The 17,806-nt window shown below is 42.4% G+C and overlaps 1 protein-coding gene across 4 annotated transcripts in view; it reads right to left on the reverse strand.

The window, feature by feature from the left end:
• The window catches only part of ABHD3 (abhydrolase domain containing 3), a 66,096-nt gene that overhangs the window by 30,945 nt on the left and 17,345 nt on the right, over positions 1 to 17,806 (reverse strand). For 3 of the 4 annotated variants that reach the window (XM_021096170.1, XM_021096171.1, XM_021096169.1), the window contains exons 3-4: positions 13,435 to 13,598; positions 11,709 to 11,891 (exon numbers count right to left, since the gene is read on the reverse strand). In XM_021096170.1, coding sequence (XP_020951829.1) covers positions 11,709 to 11,891; positions 13,435 to 13,598 — 347 coding nt within the window. Of the gene's footprint in view, positions 1 to 11,708; positions 11,892 to 13,434; positions 13,599 to 14,085; positions 14,401 to 17,806 lie in introns of those variants that run through there. The other variant, XM_005653405.3, reaches the window with a different exon arrangement.

The following is a 17,806-nucleotide window of genomic DNA, read 5'->3' on the forward strand; positions in this document are numbered from 1 at the left end:
AAGTTCGGCTTGCAGAAATGTCATGGAAGATCCTGTTGGGCCAACCCTTCCATAGAGTAATAACTAAAAACTCTTGATAAATTATAAAGGCAATGGAGAACAACCAAAGCAGGCAGAAATGAAATGGGAGATGACAACTTGGAAGAAAAGACAATATTGGATGAGTTTCTTGTTTTTACAGCTTTTTGCCTGAAGGGAGGCACCAGGTGGTATTACTCAGTAATGGATAAAGGTCAAACAGAAATGTTCAGTCTCATGGGCTTAAAAAACAGAAACCAGAGTTTTTTGCAACTACAAGGGTTAGAAAATGAGAGGGTGATTCTCAGAAAAGAGATAGAGAGGCAAAGTGCTAAATTCTGGTTAAAAAAACTGAGTCCAAAGCTCTGGCTGAGCCTTCTGTGTGGCAGACTCCAAGCAGTCCAACTAAGGATGGAAAACTGAACAGAGATTCCAGCAGCTGTTTACAATAGAGGAGACAGAGTTTGAAGTATGAATTTAGCCAAATGTGCTGCCTGATAAAACAAACAAAAGTCAAAAATCAGTCTTTAGAAAATATATAGAAACTCTCTAGGAAAAGAGAACAGAATCCAGAATCTCTATAATGGATCATTCAAACTGTCCAAAACAAAATCCAAAATTACTAGACCACGAAGAAAGAGGAAAACATGATCCATACTCAAGAGGTGAGATAACTGATGTAACTGATCCTGAGATGGTCTACATGTTAGAATTAATAGGTAAAGATTTAAAGTAGCTATGGAGTTCCTGATGTGGTGCAGTGGAAACGAATCCAACTAGGAACCATGAGGTTGTGGGTTCAATTCCTGGCCTCACTCAGTGGGTTAAGAACCCGGTGTTGCCGTGAGCTGTGGTGTAGGTCACAGATGTAGCTCAGATCTGGTGTTGCTGTGGCTGTGGCGTAGATTGGCTGCTATAGCTCTGATTAGACTCCTAGCCTGGGAACCTCCATATGCTGTGGGTGAGGCCCTAAAAGGACAAAAGACAAATAAATAAATAAATAAAGTAGCTATTATAATTATATTTAGGGACAGAGAAGAAAATAAGCTTGCAATGAATTAAAAAAAGATGAAATATCAGCAGAGAAATAAAACCTATCAAAAATGGAAAATCGGGGAGTTCCCGTCGTGTCTCAGTGGTTAACGAATCCGACTAGGAACCATGAAGTTGCGGGTTCGATCCCTGGCCTTGCTCAGTGGGTTAACAATCCAGCATTGCCGTGAGCTGTGGGGTGGGTCGCAGACGCTGCTCGGATCCCATGTTGCTGTGGCTCTGGCATATGCTGGCAGCTACAGCTCCGATTCGACCCCTAGCCTGGGAACCTCCATAGGCCACGGGAGTGGCCCAAGAAATGGCAATAAAAGACAAAAAAAAAAAAAAAAAAAAAAAAAGAAATTGCCATGGCTGTGTTCCAATTAAAAAAAAAAAAAAAAGGAAAATCTAGGAGTTCCTGTCATGGCTCAGTGGTTAACGAATCCAACTAGGAACCATGAGGTTGTGGGTTTGATCCCTGGCCTTGCTCAGTGGGTTAAGGATCCAGTGTTGCCATGAGCTGTGGTGTGGGTCACAGACACAGCTCGGATCCCATGTTGCTGTGGCTCTGGTGTAGGCTGGCGGTTACAGCTCCGATTAGACCCCTAGCCTGGGAAGCTCCATATGCCGTGGGAGCGGCCCTAGAAATGGCAAAAAGACAGGAAAAAAAAAAAGGAAAATCTAGATAAAATATGAAATATCTGAAATAAAACATTCACTGGATTTATAAATTGCAGTTCTAATCTCAAGATGGGAGAGAAAAAGATTTAGAAAAAAGAACAGAACTTCAGTGATTTGGAGGATGTTATCAAAAGATAAAATACACATGTAATTTTGGTCCTAGAAAGAGAGAAGAGAAAACAGGGCAGAAGAATATGTGAAGAAACAATGGCCAAAATTTTTCCAAATTTGATAAAAAGCCACAGCTCAGACTCAAAAAGAGAAAGAAAAGTGATAGTGGATTAAGGAAACAAACAAAACCAGAAAACAAATACTAAAATGGTAAACTTTATATCAACCATATCAATAATTATATAAAATGTAATTGGACTAAAAACTCCAATTAAAAGGCAGAAATTATCAGACAGAATAAAAAAGCCAAGATCCAACCATATGATATCTATAAGCAATACATTTTAAATATAAATACATAGATAGTTTGAAAGTTAAAGAAGTTGAAGTATAAGAAACATAAGAAGGCCAGAGTGGCTATAGTATTATCACATAGATATCACAAGGAGAAATAAAGGACATTTCACAATGGTGTAAGAGTTTATTCAGGCAGAGCTTCCGTGCCTGCTGCTTGCATCTCTCACAAGCGTCTTATCTTAATAAATCTATTTCTTGCTATAAAAAAAAAGAGTTCATTCATACAAAGACTAAAGATCATAAATGTACATATGACTAATAACAGAAGTTCCGAATACATGATGCAAAAATTGACAGAATTAAATAGAGCAATAGAATCTACAATCATAATTGATTTTAATATCCCTTTATCAATGAGAAAAAAATGAATAGATACAAAGTGTATGAATGACACTCTATAACACTACGTCCAACAGCATAATACACGTTCTCTTAAAAAAATGATACCACCTAAAAAAAAAAAGATACTACCTGAACATTTCCAGTCTCACTGAGGTTATAAAGGCATTAAGACAGATAAAAATAATGCATATACCTTTTTTTAGAATGTGAAGCATCAGAAATCAAACACGTAATTACCAAGGATATATTACTGACTGTATTACATACCCAACTCCTGATTATCACGTGGCAATGGAGAACAGTGAAAAATAATTCAAAATTTAAGAACCTCATTCTTCTGTTTCAACTCTTTGCCTATAAAATCTATTCCCTGAGTAGGAAACATGACTTGTTTTCTTGTTATGTCTTGAATTTCCCGGATAAAACTGAGTACTATGATATTACAGGTCTAGATTATCTTGATAGGCAACATTCATGGGATGTGAGGGGCTAGCTGTTCCCAAGTTAAGAGCCTGAGATATCCAAGGGTATAAAAAAGTAGTAAAGGAGACTATTCAAAAGTGACCAACATTTCAAAGAAACCTAACAAAAATCATACATTTTTCTGCAGCAAGACTGTACAGTTGAATCATAACTCTGTTACACATTAACTGTCTAGTTCTGGTGAAACTACTAATACTGTAGTTCTGGTTTTGGTTGGTAAAATAGGGATAACAATTATATATATATTTTTCTTTCTTTTTTTTTTTTTTTGTCTTTTCAGGGCCACACCTAGGACATATGCGGGTTCCCAGGCTAGGAGTTGAATTGGAGCTGTAGCTGCTGGCCTATGCCACAGCCACAGCAACGTAGGATTCGAGCCATGTCTGTGACCTACACCACAGCTCACAACGATGCTGGATCCTTAACCCACTGAGTGAGGCCAGTGATCGAATCTGCATCCTCAGGGATAACTAGTCAGATTCGTTTCTGCTGAGCCACGACGGAAACTCTGATAATAATATATTATGGAATTGGGCACATATGAAATAAGATAACCTGTGTATTGCATCTAGTGTGGGGCCTATCATGTGGCACTCACCCAACAAAACTAACTTTAATTTCAGTGCACCAAAATGGTAATAATAATCATTTCTTGCTGATCATAAGCTTTATGAATTAAAAAAAACCCCAACAAGTTAATATTTAATTAAATGCAGTTTTTTTTAGGCATAATATTTCAAAACCAGTGGCCACAAGGGGCAAAAGTCAAAGTTATCTCTAATGTGAGGAAGCTGAAAACCTTATTACATAACTAGCATAAAGAGTTCTCTTTCAGAGATTTCTTAGAACATTTTGTTGGAATCTTTTATTTTCCCAGTAGCTCTCCCATTTTCCATAATATTTACTCAGTTGCTTTCTTTCGTTTTTCTTTTTTGGCTACCCCGCAGTACATGGAGTTCCTGGGCCAGGGCTCAGATCTGAACACAGTTGCAACCTATGCCATAGCTGTGAAAATACCAGATCCTTAACCCACTGTGCAGGGCTGGGGATTGAACGTGTGTCCTGTCAGTGCAAAGACACCGCCGCTGATCCCATTGCACAGTAGGAATTGCTCAGTTGCTTTCCAATGTTCTCACATTCTATCTTCCTCATGTGAATTCTAACTGGGTCAACGTTCTTCATATCTATTATATCATGCATACATTACGCATAGGATCATATTAATGCTGTCTTTATAACCCTATGAAGTATAGGTATCTTTACAGATGAAAAAAGTGAGGCACAGAATGACTAAATAATTTGTCCATGGATCATAAGTGGTATGTGACAGAGCTGAGATCTGAATCCAGGCAGATCTGACTCATTGATCCACCTAACCAGCTCACTATGTTGCCCCATGCTATCTAAGCTAGGAACATTAAAGTCTCTTTTTCCAAAGAAGATTGACGCTCTGGGCACAGAGTGCCCCTCACGTGCATGCCAGCTCTGATAAAAGGAGCTTTATCTCTGAAAGTTTGTTAATTGAGGTATCATTTTCTAGTAGCATATCTTAAAGCTAGTTCCCTAGAGACTAAAACCACTGGTCAGTATCCATTATAATTTTTTCCCAGAAATACCATTAAATAAACTAAGTTCTTCATTCAGTGCTTTCTAATATTTAGCATTATTTCATCTAGCTAGTCTCATGAGTAATCTGTTAACCAACTCTTTCTCAAAACTTTAAAAATCAAGTTGTTTTGATAATGACAAAAATTCTTTTAGATAAAAACATTCTTGTATTAACTTAAAATAACTTCTTATCTAAGATACTGCTTTTAGGAGTTCCTGTCGTGGCTCAATGGTAACAAACCTGACCAGTATTCATGAGGACTTGGGTTCGATCCCTGGCCTTGCTCAGTGGTTAAGGATCTGGCGTTGCTGTGAGCTATGGTGTAAGTCGCAGATGTGGCTGGGATCTGGTGTTGCTGTAGCTGTGGTGTAGGCCAGCAGCTACAGCTCCAATTCAACCCCTAGCCTGGGAACTTCCATATGCCTCGAGTGTGGCCCCAAAAAGACAAAAAAAAAAAAAAAAGATACTGCTTTTAGACTGGGGAGTAGTCAAAATTTGTCCTTTTGTTTTGCTGCCTGATTTTCCTTAGTTCAGCTTCCTCTTCCTTCCTCCCTCAGGAAGAGTCTGTAGATGACCCACCAGTGCACTCCCATTGCTTCAGGAAAAGTTAAATGTCACCTAATGCTTAGTTTCCACTGGTGCTGCTTCCCCTAAATAAATAAATAAAAAGCACAGGCCCAAACTTCAAACTGGAAAGTGATGGAACATTTATTTTAAAAATTTTATTTTTCTTTTTAGGGCCTCACCTGCAGCACATGGAAGTTCCAAGGCTATGGATCAAGTCGGAGCTGCAGCTGCTGGCCTACACCACAGCCATACTAGATCCAAGCCTCATCTGCAACCTACACCACAGCTTGCGGCAATGCAGGTTCCTTAACTCACAGAGAGAGGTCAGTGATTGAACCCACATACTCATGGATACTAGTCTGGTTTTTAACTAGTCATTGTTCTTAGCTACAATGGGGTCTCCGTGGAACATTTAAAATTAGTCAAATGTTAACCACTTTAAAAATCCTCTCCCACTTCAAATCTCAGAGAGGTAAATGATGGACAATAGCATCCTGGCTACCAAGAGGCAGGCTCTGCAGTGAAGGACAGATTTTGATCCTGTCAAACCACATCAGAAAATCAGTGCTTTCTGTTAAGTATTTAAAAAAATGTGGCAAGAAGGACATTTCTTGAAACATAAGCCTACAATCTTGACAAATTCCTTAGTTGACTCCTTTGCCCTCTTTTGCTATTTCTCTTTCTCTGTCCAAAGAAATGTGTGACCCACTCCTGCTCTCACCTCCTGAGATCATCTTTGCCTGCAGCAGCTGGGTGTCCTTCCCCATTACTCTACTGAATCTTCTCAAATTGTGCTTTATCCATCCTCGGCCTCCTTGCCCTTTTGTCTGCACCTGACACTGCTGACCTATTTCTTCCACCTATGAAATGTCTCTCTGGCTTTCTGATATTCCAGGATCCTGGCACTTGCAACATTCTGACCAGTCGGTGCTAGAGGTTGCCACTTATCTCCCATTATCCACCCTCTCCTTCTTCCTCAGTAACAGAAGTGCCCAATGCAATTTGGTACATGGCGGCTCAAAATAAAGACTTCATTTTTGAGCCTCCCTTCTACATAAAGAGCAGCCCCATGTGACAAAAGCAAAACTGGTGTGCACAATGGCTGGAAAGCATCCGAGGAAGATGGTGCATTCTCTAGTCTCCTTTTTTCTTCTTCTTGAGTGTTGGAATGCAGATGTAATAGCTGGAGCTGAGGCAGCCGTGGGTTATGAAGCACCATGATAAAACTTAGTTTCCTGACACTATAGAGCCCTGGTCTGACTTCTTGGATCTTCACATGAGAGAGAAATAAACTTGTGTCTTGCTTGAGTCATTGTTATTTTGAGTTTTCTGTCACTTGCTGTCAATCCTAGTCCTCTCTAGTGCATTTCTTCCCTATTACTGAATGTCACTTCCACTAGACTGTGCATATGCTCTTTGAGAATATAGGTTCTGATACTGTACTTTACAGTTCCAAAATACTTAATGACTGACCTAGATTCCAATGAGCTTATTAACACATAATTCTGTATGGGTCACTCTTTTTTTAATATTAGTTGGAGGTGGAATAAAATAGCAGATAAAAGCTCTCAATAAAAAAGGTCAGAGGAGGCCTCACTCAGTGGGTTAAGGATTCAGCAGCACCAAGATGCAGATGGATCTGGTGTTGCCAGTGGCTGTGGTGTAGGCCCCAGGTACAGCTCTGAATCAACCCCTGGCCTAGAAACTTCCATATGTCACAGGTACAGTGGAAAAAGAAAAAAATATATATATGCAAATAAATAAAAGAGGTCAGAGTAAAATATGGTTTAAGAAGTTCTCAGAGTTACTGTTTTTCTTCCTGACTTTAGATGAAGTGCTAGAACTTAATTCAGAGAATGGAAAAAAGATTTAAGAAAACAGGATTTATCCTGGCATACAAAATGATATCTATCAGGCTATGTTACTGAGAAGAATTTTTTTTTTCTTTTTTGGCCATCCGGAGGTATATGGAGCTCCTATACCAGGGATCAGATCTGAGCCACAGCTGTGGCAATGCCGGATCCTTAACCCACTGTACTGGGCTGGGGATTGAACCCTCATCCCAGCACTCCCAAGATGCCACTGATCCTTCCTTGCCACAGCGAGAACTCCCCGAATAGAATTAGAATTTTTAAGAAAGAAAACTTGGGAGTTCCCATTGTGGCTCAGCAGTACCAAACCCTACTTCTATCCATAAGGATGTGAGTTCGATCCCTGGCCTTTCTCATTGGGTTAAAGATCTGGCATTGCAGTGAGCTGCAGGTGTAGATTGCAGACACGGCTTAGATCCTATGTTGCTGTGACTGCGGTGTAGGCCGGCAGCTGTAGCTCTGATTCAAGCCCTAGTCTGGGGAACTTCCATATGCCGCAGGTGCAACTGTAGAAAAAAAAAAAAGGCAAAAAAAAAAAAAATCTTGAAGAAATGGGTGTGGTTTCTAACCACTTTTCAATCACATGGGTCCAGCTTATTAGAGGGAATGACTTTTTCTCCAGGCCTCTGGTTTCTGTGAGTGCTTCTCTCTAAATGTACTCCTGGCCTTTCCTACTTCTTCACTTGCTCTCCAGGAGATGAAGGACTTGGCTGATTGATACAATTTGGAAGAATAACTGGGGTTGTCTGGCTCAGCAATTCTCTTCTCCTCTCAGGGGTGAGTTTTTTCAGGGCATACACAGTGCACTCTGCCAGTGAGGATGGACTACATGCTGGCAGGCCAAGTCCTTCCCGTTCAGTTCTATTGACCTTTGACTTTTCAGCCTTTGCTCACAATTACCTTAAATGAACCTCAGCTTAGTTTCCTTTCACTATTAATTTTGTTTCGTTTTGTTTTTTTTTTTTTCTTTTTGTTGTTATTGTTGTTGTTGTTGTTGCTATTTCTTGGGCCACTCCCGCAGCATATGGAGGTTCCCAGGCTAGGGGTTGAATCGGAGCTGCAGCCACCAGCCTACGCCAGAGCCACAGCAACGTGGGATCCGAGCCGTGTCTGCAACCTACACCACAGCTCAGAGCAACGCCGGATCGCTAACCCACTGAGCAAGGGCAGGGACCGAACCCGCAACCTCATGGTTCCTAGTTGGATTCGTTAACCACTGCGTCACAACGGGAACTCCTCACTATTAATTTTGAATGAGTGGACTTTAAACAGAAAAGTCGTGTGTCTTTGTTAGTTTTCAGGTACAGGGAAAAAAGATTCACTTAACAGTAACAACAGGAAACCCTTAGGTTTCATTTGACAATATGCCAGGAGTTAGGTTCTCTCTAATGTCTAAATCTTAACTCACCAGTAGAGCATCACTGCTTCCCTGGTGACCTGACAGAATTCATGACCCTCCCAACATACTCAACCTTTACATAAGGTAGGAAAATTGGGCCTGAGTCAAGTGCACCCTCACGATATTGGGCTGTTCACACTGTCTATGAAACTAATGTCTAAGAGACATTACAATAACATCAAAGCATTCTTGCAAGGAAGCTAGATGTTTGTATTTCCTACATGGTAGGTTTGCTCATACTTGCTCTTTAAATTATAAAAAATGTCCTACTTTGCTCAGGGAATAGAAGGTCTAGGAAGGAAGACAGAAACCTTTCTAAAAACCCACTTTGTTCAGGGCACGAAACCAAACACTTTACACATTCTAATTCATTTAAACTCTGTAGTAAGCAAGAAGCTATGATTGGGGAAGTTAAAAGTTAGTTGTGCAAGGTCACTCAGTAAGTGCTGGCTCTAACATCAGAACCCAGACCTGGCTCTGAAGCCCATGCACACCCCTGCTCCCCATATTACATAACCTCCGGCAAGCCCTGTTACCTACTAGATCCAATGCAACAGTATCAGTGACATGGATCTGTTTTGCAGCCTAAGGACTCAACCCAGTCTTGTGCCAAAGTCCCAGGGCATTTTTTATTGGCTGTCGGTGGCAGATTGCAAACACATTTAATAGCCTTACTTCCTATCAAGAGATGGCGTCCGTATCCCTACCCTTTGACTCAGGGCTGACCACATGACTTTTGTTTTGACTATAACATGGCAGAAGCAACATTGTGAAAGTCCTCAGCCTTGGGCCTGAAGAAGTTCTTGCAGCTGTAACTTTTGGACTCTTGGAACCCTCTGCCAACAAGTGCACCTGAGGTAAGCCTGATGGTAGATGAGAGACCACGTGGAGCTGAGATGAGTCACCCCTGCTGATGGCTCCCAGGCATGGCATTGTCCTGGCTGTGGACCACAAATGCACAAATGATCCCAGCCAAGACCAGAAGAGCCACCCAGCTGAGCTAAGCCCAAATTGCTGACCCACAGAATTGTGAGCAGAGTGCTGGTTGATTTTAGCTATTAAGTTTGGGGATAATTTGTTATACAACAATAGCTAACCCTCTCCAACCCGGATTCAAAGATTTCTTGCAGTTAAAACCAAATGGGAGTTCCCTTCGTGGCTCAGCAGTTAGTGAACCCGACTAGCATCCATGAGGATGCGGGTTTGATCCCTGGCCTCGCTTGGTGGGTTAAGGATCTGGTGTTGCCGTGAGTTGTGGTGTAGGTTGCAGATGCAGCTTGGATCCAGATTTGCTATGGCTGCGGCACAGACCAGCAGTTATAGTTCCGATTGGACCCCTAGCCTGGGAACCTCCATATGCTGCAGGTGCGGCCCCCCAAAAACCAAAAAAAAAAAAACAAACCCCAAATGGGGATAAGCCCAAAGGCCACTGAGAAGTTTATTGACCACTGCTTATTCTACCTTCAAGTCCAGTGTCACTCAGCATTAGAGCTTCCTGCACCCAAATAATCTGGGTCTTCAAGCAGTGACCTAGTTCAGCCTTTCCCTCTCATGAGCCCCCTGTGGAAAGGACAATTTCTCACAAGTCTTTCCATCTTTTCACAGTACCCAGCACAAAGCCTTCCTTATACTGTACATTCTCAATATAATTTCTGAATTGAGAAGATATTTTAACCCTTAGGGAAGCCAGAACCTTCCAACCTTCCAGCACAGTGCAATGATAGCCATGGTAATAAATTCTGGCAGCTTTTACAAGTGATGGAAAAAAGTCTCGCATACTGGTAACTCCAGGGTTTATGAGATTCAGACCTTGAGTTTCAACTACATTGTTTTTAAAAACACTTTCTAAGTCTTAGGAGACAGTTCAGACCAAGTATAGAATCACCAATTTAAATATGTACAAAAGACTTTATGATCTGTACTTTTTGAGCATGACTAAGTTTTAGCAAAAAACTGGCATCAAGCCTCACATCTAACTGATGGGATAATGATGAATTCCTGCTATTTCTTGGTGCAAATTTAATTGGAACCATAATCCTGGAATACTCCAGCAAAGCTTCCAAGAGACTGTCACCTCTTGAACAAAACAGGCTTTATCTATAAAAAATCAGAGTTAACTTAGTAAAATTGAGTTAGTTCTTATGGTATTTTCTTCTTTATATCAAAACATTTTTATTAATATAAAGTCAACCTCAGTTTTTCACACAAACAAGTATTTCAAGCTTAAGAAAAGATACAACTCTATTTTAAATGCAACTCAGATTGATCCCACTACAATAATTACCATCAGCTAAAAAAGACTGAGGCACAAAGAAGCACAGTATCTTTCATAATGACCGTCTTTTAAATTTTAAAGCTGAAACAGAAACTTAAAGTTGCAAAGTTGCTTGCGAAAATCAAATAGGATCTGGTGACCGAGCTGAATAATGGTTACTCAAAAACAGCTGTGCCATCATTAACTGGACACTAGCCATGCACACCTGCAAACTCAGACAGAAAAAGCACAGATCACCTTTGGAAGAATAAGGGTGACCTACAAGTTGATTCTGAATATTTATTTATTTATTTATTTTTGGGTCTTTTTTAGGGTCACACCCACGGCACATGGAAGTTCTCAGACTAAGGGTCGAATAGGAGCTGCAGATGCTGGCCTATACAACAGTCACAGCAATGCCGGATCTGAGTCAAGTCTGTGACCTACACCACAGCTCACAGCAACACCCGATTTTTAATCCACTGAGTGAGGCCAGGGATCAAACCCGCAACCTCATGGTTTCTGGTCGGATTTGTTTCTGCTGCACCACGATGGGAACTCCCGAATATTTCTTACACTTGAGATCTGAGCAATGAGACAAGGTGAGTGGATACAGGGCTCAAATATGGAGGGTAACATGAGGGCCACTGTGTAGTCTCTCAGGGTTTGTAACTGCTATTCTCCACAGCAGTTGCTTCAATGGGGCCTACTACTTCTTAGACTTGGGTCCAATGTCAATTCCTAGGTGATTCTAATTTCATTCAGGCAAAATCTGCTGAGTACCTAAGTGCTATTTCCTACGAAATGCTTCAGTTATACATTTTCCTGAGAAAAGGACAGGAGGTAGAAGGGAAAAATAATAATGTAGGGAATTGCCTAATCCATGTGAGAAATAACAAGTGTTTCTGAAACAAACACATAGATATATTTAAGCTTCATTTAGAATGACTTAAGTGAAAAATAGAAGAAATCTTTCACTGGTACCTGTATCCCAACTCTTCACTAAGGTGGATCATATGAAGGATATATGATTCCTTGCTTGTTCCAGTGAGGCCGGGCAACAATAAGACAGTAGGTCGGGTGCTAGCATCCATATAACACTTACTGCTATCATTATCAAACCAGTCCAGTGAAATCTGTCCTCCATCTGCAGTTTTAATAAGTTCACTAAAAGAAATAATTCAAAAGATATACTCATTAAGTGTTTCAAGTCATTAGTACATTATTAATACAATATAGGACATTATTTGGTCATCTCAAAATAATTTTTTTCCTTTTTTTTTTTTTTTTTTTTGGCCTGCACCTGAGGCATACAGAGGTTCCCAGACTAGGGGCCCAATAGGAGCTATAGCTACGGGCCTATACCACAGCCACAGCAACGAGGGATCTGAGCCGTGTCTGCAACCTGCACCACAGCTCACAGCAACAATGGATCCTCAACACACTGAGTGAGGTCAGGGATTGAACTCACAACTCATGGTTCCTAGTCTGATTTGTTTCCGCTGTGCCATGACGGGAATTCTGTCTGAAAATAATTTCTTCCAGCATTCACTAATACACACATCACTTTCTTTCATCACAAGAATGTCATGAAACTAGTACCATAAAGTATTTCCAGCAACATCAGTAAAAGGTAGTACATAAAAATAAATTTCAAACTGTTACAAGTGTTCATTTTAATCATTTCCTCATTACTCTAAAACACCCAGCATTTAACCCCTACTTGACTGAGGTCACCCAAATAATTCAATAGGGAATTATGAATAAGTAAAATGCTGATATGATCACGGCTCTAGTTCTTTGACTCAATAATGCAGTCTCCTTACAGCATATGTTACAAAACTTGCTTCTTTAACACTTCAAAGTTACTTCTCACACAGTATCAATGAACTTGTCCCAAACAGTGCAAGTTTCAGGCAACAAAAGAAACTCCAGAAGGACTAGATGACTCAGGAAAATTAATAATCAGCACTACTCGAGTTCCCATTGTGGCTCAGCAGAAATGAATCTAACATCCACGAGAATGCAGGTTCAATCCCTGGCCTCGCTCAGTGGGTTAAGGATCTGGCATTGCTGTGGTGTAGGTCGCAGACATGGCTCAGATCTGCTGTTGCTGTGGCTGAGGAATAGGCCAGCAGCTGTAGCCGGGATTTGACTCCTAGCCTGGGAACCTCCATATGCTGTGGGTGTCGCCCAAAATAGACAAAAATAATAATTATAATGGGCACCATTTAAATCTGCTGTTACTGATATATTCTGGGCCATATCTTTATCACCTCAAGGACATTGTCATCAAGAACCCGTTTGCTTATCAATATGAAGTCCTTTTACTGGGGTCCTCCAAATTAACTGGCATCCTTCTCACCCCCACCCACCCTCACCCTCAGCTCAAAGCTCACCCCCAGCTCAAAGCTCACCCCCATCTCACTTTCACACTCTCTCATCAAAGGATGCAGGTCCTGAAGGACAGGTGCATGACAAATTGGAAAAGAGTAACCCCCAAACACTTCTCTCATCTTAGAAATAAACCACTTACATCAGAGCACCCCCCCAATAGTGAAAGGCAATATCTGAATACTTCCCTACAACTGTGTGCGGCAGACATAACTCCCATTTTCATTCCCCCTTTCTTTTCTGTATACTTACCAAGAACTGGGGGTATGCGAAAACCTGATTTTGAAGAAATGACCGAAAATGTAAATTTACGTACTTCCGGTACTGCACCAGGGGCTTGGAAGTGATGAAAGGTCTCAGCAGTGTCTGTCCTCGACTCTCCCAGCACCAGACCGTCGGGTAGTATGTTTCTGTTACCACAGGACAGTGGTCCTGAAGGAAGCGGCTAAAACTCTCACCCCCCGTCACCAGCTGGGGCTTCTGTGGGGAAAGCCAGTGTCAGTGTAGGGTCCGGAACAGAGTAAAGTTTCTGCCAACCGTAAACCAGAAACGAGCGCAGACTCGTCCCTCGCGCGCGATCCCTCCGATTACATATCCTTCTGGAAGCCCGAAGCAAATAATTCAAGCACAACGAACTTGAAAGTGGTTTATCAAGGCCCTCTAGGGAAGGCGAGAGTTGACATGCGGGAGTCATCCTCAAAAGTGCTGGAGCAGCTTAGCCGGGTGAGAGAACGGTGACAGGACCGTGCCGCCTGCGCGGAGGTCAGCAGGTCTGGCGCGCGCTCAAAAGACGCCCATCAGATGCCGAGGGTGAAAAGGGGAAAAACTCAGGAGCCGCAAGCTCGCTCCCCGGACCGCCACCGCCACTCGCCCCTGCCAGGGGCAGCCTCCAGCTTCGCCGATGCTGTCACTCCCGGCGAAGCCGCCCGCGGCCCTGCGCCTGGCCCCACGCCATCCCCCGGCTCACCTTCGCAATGCTGCTCAGGTAGTAGCAGGCGTAAGCGACGCTGAAACCCAGGATCAGGGATAAGCCTACTCCCGAACCGAAGAAACCAACCCGGACTTGATGCTCCAGGTAGAGGGAAAGCTCCCGGGAGAGCATCCGTAGGTCCATGGCTAAGCGCTGCATGGCGCGGGGACCTCAGCGCGCCGGTCCTTCGGCGGTAGCCAGCCAGCCAGCGAGAGAATGAGCCAGAGCGGGCGCGGCGCCGCCAAGGACCCTAGACCAGAGCGTCTCCTGCCGGGCAGAGCGCGGCTTCCGCCAACGGGCGCGGTCCCGCGGCCCCTGGAGGCGTAGCCCGGCCCGCCGGACGCCGCCGGCTCCGCCCCGGCTTCCCCCGGGCCGCCCCTACCGCCAGCCACTCTGGAACCTTCCAGACTCGCGGTTCCGAGCCCGGCTACCGCGAGGCGTAAGGGGGTCTCTCCGTCATATTTCAAGCAGCCTTAGTGAACCCCTAGAGTCGGGAGAGAGCGGGCGCTACTTCGGAGAAGGAGATGGGCCCGGCAGCTTGCGTTCAGGTGACCTTGAACGGTTCCGCAAGGCTAAGCGGCTGGGTTAATCCTTATAGTAAACTAGCAGGTTTAGGGTGCCCAGGAAGTGCACTTGGTAGTTAAAGATTTGAGGAGTTAATGTCAAAGGTATGTTAGGAGGATGTACTACTAAGTGAAAAACCCCGACATCCCCCAGGAAGTTGTGTTGCCCTCGAGGATTATCAAAAGAGAAAAACGAGTCTATAAACATTCAACAGTGAGGACATTCATACTTGGCTTTGAATCTCTCTGAATCCTTTAAGTAGCTGAGTATGACTTAAATGAGAAGTGGTTCCCCAAAATAAATGAGATCAAGAATAGAAACTGGGATTCAAAATTTTTGTGGTTCATTAATGCTTTGAATTTATGGACATAATGGAAATTCAGTTACCTAATGTAGGGACAAGAAACCTAGGCTTATTTATGGCAACCATGACTAAAGCCAGGAGATACTCACAGGCATCTAAAAAGATTAGAAGATTTAACACTCTCTTATGAGTTACTTCCACCAAAAGGTACCAAGGGTGGCAAGGCTCAAATAAGCAAAAGGAAAAAGGCAAGAGCCTTAAAGACCATGCCGAATTTCACAGGATTGTAAATTAATGATATAAATTAGTGACAGGGAAATGGAATGGGCCAGAGTGAGCAATTTATTTTATTTGGCCATAGCCAAATGGTTTCCAGTATCCAGAATAACTATTTTCACTGAGTCTGTTTTTTTTTTTTTTAATCTGTAATTTCTGCTTTAGAGTTGTTAAGATGACTAAATGAAATAATGTATGCTAGCCTCCCCTTGAATGTATCTTTCACTGGCTTTTATACTTGAGTAGACCCAGAAACTCAAATGGCATTTGGTGGTTGCCATCCTTGACAATTTACATGCAGAATTCTTTGCAATGCCAGCACCTGCTTTCTGTCCTGGCCACAGAGATGCATGTGTATTTCTTTTTTATTTTTTCTTTTGAGGGCTGCTCCTGCAGCATATGGAAGTTCCCAGTCTAGAGGTTGAATTGAAGCTGCATCTGTGACCTACACCACACCACAATTTGAGGCAATGCTGGATTGTTAATCCACTGAGCCAGGCCAGGGATTGAACCCATATCCTCATGGATACTAGTTGATTCTTAACCCACTGAGCCACAGTGGAAACTCCACATTTTGATATTTTTACTTCAAACTTAGTCAAAATGAAATATACACATATCAGGAGTTCCTATTGTGGCTTGGCAGGTGAAGAACCTGACTGATATCCACGGGGATGCCAATTTCATTAAAATTCTCTGTATCTTAAAAAAAAAAAAGAAAAAAAAAAGATGAGTTTCTGGTCCATAGCCCAGTCTGTACAGATTTATTGCTATAATCCTTAAAGCTTCCTTAGAAGTTAATTTGTGTTCATTAGATTCAGAGTATGGCAGCCAAGTAGTATCCATAATAGGGAGATAAATTAGCCTGCTTCCTCCAAGGTAACTGGAGTCACTTGGGAATACCTTCCTATGGAGAGGACTAATTTAGACTATAACTCAACTGGAGGAACATAAAGTTGATGCTTCTTCTTCCTGCTTTCCAAAGGGGAAAGCCAAAGACATATTTTGTGTAAGACAGAATGATATATAGACAGAAAGAAAAAGACAAGCTATCATATAGGTTCCAACTGAAATGGTTGAGATAAAAATTACCTTAATAGAACGTCTATATAATTATCCTTCAGGCAAAGATGCAACTTCTGATCTTACGTAGCTGGGAAGAGAAATATTTTTGGCCACTATGATATCTGTGAAAACACCCTATTCTGTTAATTCCTAAATAGCTTGTTTACAAGCAAATGTACCCATAGTAGGCAAGTGTGGAGTGGTCATGTGAAACACTGCAAGGATCAGTGCTAAAATCAGTTCTTAAGCAAGGCAACTCATTAAAGTTAAAAAAAAAAAAAAAGGAAAAGAGAATAGTATGTTCTTATGGTCTTAGCTGAATACCTCCAAACTTACCTCAAGTATACACTCACGCTTGTATGACTGATGGGATATGGTCTTTGAGGAGGTAGGAGGAGGGGAAAATGATACCAAACACAGGTGAAGGCAAGGCGCTTTCCTCCTTCATCAAAGATCACAACCTCTGGAGTTCTCGTCGTGGCTCAGTGGTTAACGAATCTGACTAGGAACCATGAGGTTGCGGGTTCGATCCCTGGCCTCGCTCAGTGGGTTAAGGATCCAACGTTGCTGTGAGCTGTGGTGTAGGTCGCAGACGAGGCACGGATCCCATGTTGCTGTGGCTGTGGTGAAGGCCGGCGGCTACAGCTTCAATTCGACCCCTAGCCTGGGAGCCTCCATATGCCGCAGGTGCGGCCCTAAAAAGACCAAAAAAAAAAAAAGATCACAGCCTCTGGCAGACAGAATTCTAAAATGTCCTCCTCTCAAGTTTCTTCCCCCCCGATGTTCAGGTTTACCTTGGAGATACTGTGTTTGGTTCCAGATCACTGCAATCAAGCGAGTATCACAGTAAAGTGAGTCACACGAATTTTTTTTTGTTTACCAGTGCATGTAAAAGTTGTGTTTCCACTATACTGTAGTCTATGAAGTGTATAATAGCATTATGTCTTAAAAAATTACAAATCTTTTTTTCTTTTTTTTTCAGGGCCACACCTGCAGCATATGGAAGTTCCCATGCCAGGGGTCAATTTGGAACTGCAGCTGCTGGCCAAGTCTGCGACCTATACCACAGCTCATGGCAACACTGGATCCTGAACCCACTGAGCAAGGCAAAGGATCAAATCCACATCTTCATGGATACTAGTTGATTTTTTACTGCTGAGCCACAACGGGAATTCCAAAATTTACAAATCTTAATTGAAAAATACTTTAGTGCCAAAAAAGTTTATTTTTTATTTAAAAAATTTTTAAAAATTTTTGTCCTTTTGTCTTTTGAAGGCCGCACTCAGGGTATATGGAGGTTCCCAGGCTAGGGGTCTAATCAGAGCTGTAGCCACCGGCCTACACCAGAGCCACAGCAACGCAGGATCCGAGCCGTGTCTGCGACCTACACCACAGCTCACGACAATGCTGCATCTTTAACCCTTGAGCGAGGCCAGAGATTGAACCTGCAGCCTCATGGATCCTAGTCAGATTTGTTTCCGCTGAGCCAAGAACTCCTGTTGCTAAAAA

Source organism: Sus scrofa, chromosome 6 (genome assembly GCF_000003025.6).
Source record: "Sus scrofa isolate TJ Tabasco breed Duroc chromosome 6, Sscrofa11.1, whole genome shotgun sequence".
NCBI classification, from domain to species: Eukaryota; Metazoa; Chordata; class Mammalia; order Artiodactyla; family Suidae; genus Sus; species Sus scrofa.